The sequence below is a fragment of the Cyphomyrmex costatus genome, unplaced genomic scaffold, assembly GCF_001594065.2.
Source record: "Cyphomyrmex costatus isolate MS0001 unplaced genomic scaffold, Ccosl1.0 scaffold970, whole genome shotgun sequence".
NCBI lineage: Eukaryota > Metazoa > Arthropoda > Insecta > Hymenoptera > Formicidae > Cyphomyrmex > Cyphomyrmex costatus.
Genome location: NW_017280562.1, coordinates 45,537 through 49,855, shown reverse-complemented (window position 1 = coordinate 49,855; position 4,319 = coordinate 45,537). Strand labels below are relative to the sequence as shown.

At 31.8% G+C, this 4,319-nt stretch overlaps 1 protein-coding gene across 1 annotated transcript in view; it reads right to left on the bottom strand.

Moving 5' to 3' along the window:
• LOC108782229 (calcium-binding mitochondrial carrier protein Aralar1) overlaps window positions 1-2,717 on the bottom strand; it is a gene marked incomplete at its 3' end in the record, with an annotated part of 24,834 nt that extends 22,117 nt beyond the window's left edge. The window contains exon 1 of the mRNA XM_018550449.1: window positions 2,694-2,717. Within this exon, the coding sequence (XP_018405951.1) occupies window positions 2,694-2,717 (24 nt within the window). The remainder of the gene's footprint in view (window positions 1-2,693) is intronic.
• Between the last annotated feature and the right edge of the window lie 1,602 nt (window positions 2,718-4,319).

Sequence of the window (4,319 nt, the reverse complement as noted above, 5' to 3'; positions counted from 1 at the left end):
ATTGGTCTCAGAAATGTTAAATATTAAAAAACAGAAATTTAGCCTAAACTTACAAACCGACACGGAAGGTCTTCATGAAGCATATATACCCATTATAAACAAAATTTGATCTTTCTGTATCAGTTGTTGCCGGTCGTTATTTAGTTGGAATTGGTCCGTTGAGGATGTTTGACGTGTTCCATGTATTACTTTTTATCTCAAGATGTACTTCGACAGTTTTGTAATATTTCTGACATAAGTTTTTTTAAAGAAAAAATTTTTTACTGTTTTTTTATTGTGTGACAATTATCATTATGACTATTTTTGTAAATATATGGATACACGGACCAACTAATATTTTCACGCATAGATTTGCAAATTTTTTGGTATGTTTTGCGCATCGTTAATTTTCATTCTTAGAATTTAAGATTACAATCTTTTAATTAATATATGTTCATTTATTGTTTTCAGTTATATATTTAACTATGCACAAGATTTTCTTTTGTATTGATGTTTGTCCATAATTATGTACATCTCAACGTTAAGTGTTTCATCTGAAGAGGACCAGATTTGGTGGTCGAAACTAGTAATATAATTTAACATCTGTTTTTTTAATCGTTACATTTATGTAAATTTTTATAAGTTCATTTTAGAATATATATATTAATTTGTTGTTAATTATATATATAATGTTATATATATATATATATATATATATTAAAATTGAAATATCGAAATATAGAGATATATTCGTCGTTGAGGAAGTATAAGTGTCTACATGTTTGATTTCGAGGAAGTGTCTAGGTGTTCGCATTCGAGGAAGTGGGTGTCTACGTGTTCGTCTTCGAGGAAGTGAGTGTCTAGGTGTTCGCCTTCGAAGAAGTGAGTGTCTAGGTGTTCGCCTTCGAGGAAGTGAGTGTCTAGGTGTTCGCCGTCGAGGAAATGGATGTCTAGGTGTTTGCCGTCGAGGAAGTGGGTGTCTACGTGTTTGATTTCGAGGAAGTAAGTGTCTAGGTGTTTGCCTTCGAGGAAGTGAGTGTCTAGGTGTTCGCCGTCGAGGAAGTGGGTGTCTACGTGTTTGCCTTCGAGGAAGAAAGTGTCTAAGTGTTCGCCTTCGAGGAAGTAAGTGTCTAGGTGTTCGCCGTCGAGGAAATGGGTTTGTTTGTAAGAAACGTCGTCGTCGTCATCGTCGTCGTCATTGTTGCCAGCTACGGAGTGAGGAAATGCATTCTGGAATTTTTGGTGCAAGAGATAAATGTGGTCGCGACTATACCTATAAATCTATAATATCGATCGCTGCGATATGTACGATCGTTAAAGTCGGATTATTAAGTGTCTCGGCAATAACAAAGGATTGAGGTTAGGAACTCTGTCACATCGATGGCATAGACGAATACGGAAGTGAGGTTAGAATAAACATCGATCTCTGCGATCTGTACGATCGTTAAGTCGGATAAAGAGTCTCAGCAATAACAAAGGATTAAGGTTAAGAAATCTGTTACATCGATGGCATAGATTATAGAATAGACGAACACGTAAGTGAGGTTAGATATTTTCTGCTTTATTACACAAATTCTCTGCTATAATTCCGCTGTAAGAAAATAAATTATTTTTTATATAATTATTTTCTTTTTACAGCATTTGGTTAGGTTACTTATTTACCGAGACACTACCACAGTATATACAGTAGCGCAACTCTCTGTCGGCACCTTTGATGTTAGTGAAGTCTAAAATGGAGTGCGCATGCTCGAAATGGGTAAGTTGCCCAGTAACGCCGTCTACACTTCTATCTCACTTGCTCTAGTTCCTCTTTCTCTCTGTTTCTTTCTAGCTGCCTAGGTTATTTGTATGAACAGTAAATTAAATGTACAAAAACTAAAAGAAATAGTTTTATAATTGTAATACGTTGCAAAATAAAAAAAAATACAAAAATAAGAAAATATAAAATTATATAAATATTGTATAAATATTATACTGTAAAAATATTTTAATTAAAGATCGGCACATGATGCTTGTTTTCCTGCTAAATTGTTTGCATTTTTTGAAAATTATTAGAATTGTACCACACAGAATTAACACAGATTTTCTAGCTAAAACGTAAGTAATTCAACAGAAAAACACAAGCATCATTTTCCGTAGGTTTAAAATATTAATATAAACAATAAAATTTACTGTTATTTATATTATTACAGATTACGTAATAAGAAAACAGTACTATATCTTTTGACTATATAATTATTGTAATTATAAAAGTATCTAATAATAATTTTATGAAATAAAATCTGTAACAATATAAATAACAGTAAATTTTATTGTTTATATTAATATTTTAAACCTGCGGAAAATGATGCTTGTGTTTTTCTGTTAAATTATACTTACATTTTAGCTAGAAAATCTGCGTTAATTCTGTGTGGTACAATTCTAATAATTTTCAAAAAATGCAAACAATTTAGCAGGAAAACAAGCATCGTGTGCGGATCTTTAATTAAAATATTTTTACAGTATAATATTTATACAATATTTATATAATTTTATATTTTCTTATTTTTGTATTTATTTTTATTTTGCAACGTATTACAATTATAAAACTATTTCTTTTAATTTTTGTACATTTAATTTGCTGTTCATACAAATAGCAGCTAGAAAGAAACAGAGAGAAAAAGGAACTAGAGCAAGTGAGATAGAAGTGTAGACGGCGTTACTGGGCAACTTACCCATTTCGCGTATGCGCACTCCATTTTAGGCTTCATAAAATCAGAAGAGTTGCGTTACTGTATATACTGTGACACTACCGTGTCTCCAGATCTGTTATTTATTTGTTTGGTAGATACCTTAATTTGTATTCTCTATTCCTTATATAATCATAAAAAAATTGATTCTTTGTACTTTGTTGATAGGAAAAGTCTGAAAAGAAAAAAGGTATGGATTTAAAAAACTCTTGCCTTTTCTTTTCAGGATTTTCCCTTCAATAAATCTGAAGATAAAATACAGCACAAAGAATCAATTCTTTTATAATAATAAAGATAAAACTTATTTGATACAGTTACTGAAAACATAAAATTACTTGGTTTTAGTATTGAAATCTTCAAAACTTTAAATAATTATCTAATAATAAAATATATTAACATGGAAAGTAACTGATATATTATTGAAGGTGCTAGTTCGAAGTGAACATTCATAAAATGTATATCCTTTTGTTGCATATATACGTAATCAGTGTTGGAACGTATCTAGGTAAAAGTACCTAGATACAGTATCTAGATACTTTAGCTGTACCTAAGTGCATTACCTAGATCCTTATAGGAGGAGATACCTGTATCCGTATCTAGTTATTTTTTGATACGGTATCTTTTAAGTTTTAGATACATAGTTACAGGTATTAGGGTGCCGTCACTTACAGCCCGCAATCCGTAATCCGCACCGGATGTCCGCAAAAGTTACTGGGGATTGCGTCCGTAACGTTACGTGTATTTTATCTCCTTATGTCCAATGGAGCCGTATTTCCGTAAAAGTTACCAGTTTTTACTAGTAATGCTTTACATTATTTTTTTATTTAACAAGTTATATTGATTATTTTTAATTCATTTCATAAAAAAAAACTGCAGAATATATCTTGATTATGACAAAAACTTTACTTAAATCGTCAAATTTAATCAAATAGATAAAATTAGAAAAAGCATTACTAGTAAAAACTGGTAACTTTTACGGAATTATAGCTCCATGGGACATAAGGAGATAAAATACACGTAACATTACGGACGCAATCTCTACTAACTTTTGCGGACATTCGGTGCGGATTACGGATTGCGGGCTGGTATGTGACGGCACCCTTATACACTGTCGCCACCATTAATGTTGTATATAGCTATTTCTCACGTTATAATGTTATGCTTTGTAGTCTCTATGCTTTTGAAGATGTTAGAGAGATCTCTATATTTTTTAAATACGCTTGAAACATTTCTTTATATCCAAGTGGTATTGACAATGGCCTAATTTGAGTCAAACACTGGGTGTAGTCGTGTAGAATATGTCAACTTTATTGTTGCAATTAAATACAATTCTCAAACGTTTCGATCCCGCTTCGGATCTTTATCAATGATTTGCATGTTCCGATTACCACATTTCAACTATCTAATTGTGAACATACTAACATCATTAGCTCCGATTAATCATTGTATTAGGAAACATTTTGATAATCGGAACATGCAAATTATTGATGAGGATCCGAAGCGGGATTGAAACGTTTGAGAATTGTATTTAATTGCAACAATAAAGCTGACATATAATACACGACTACACTCACAAGGAGAGCCTACGCTCTGCTCTTCACCGATTTTGAT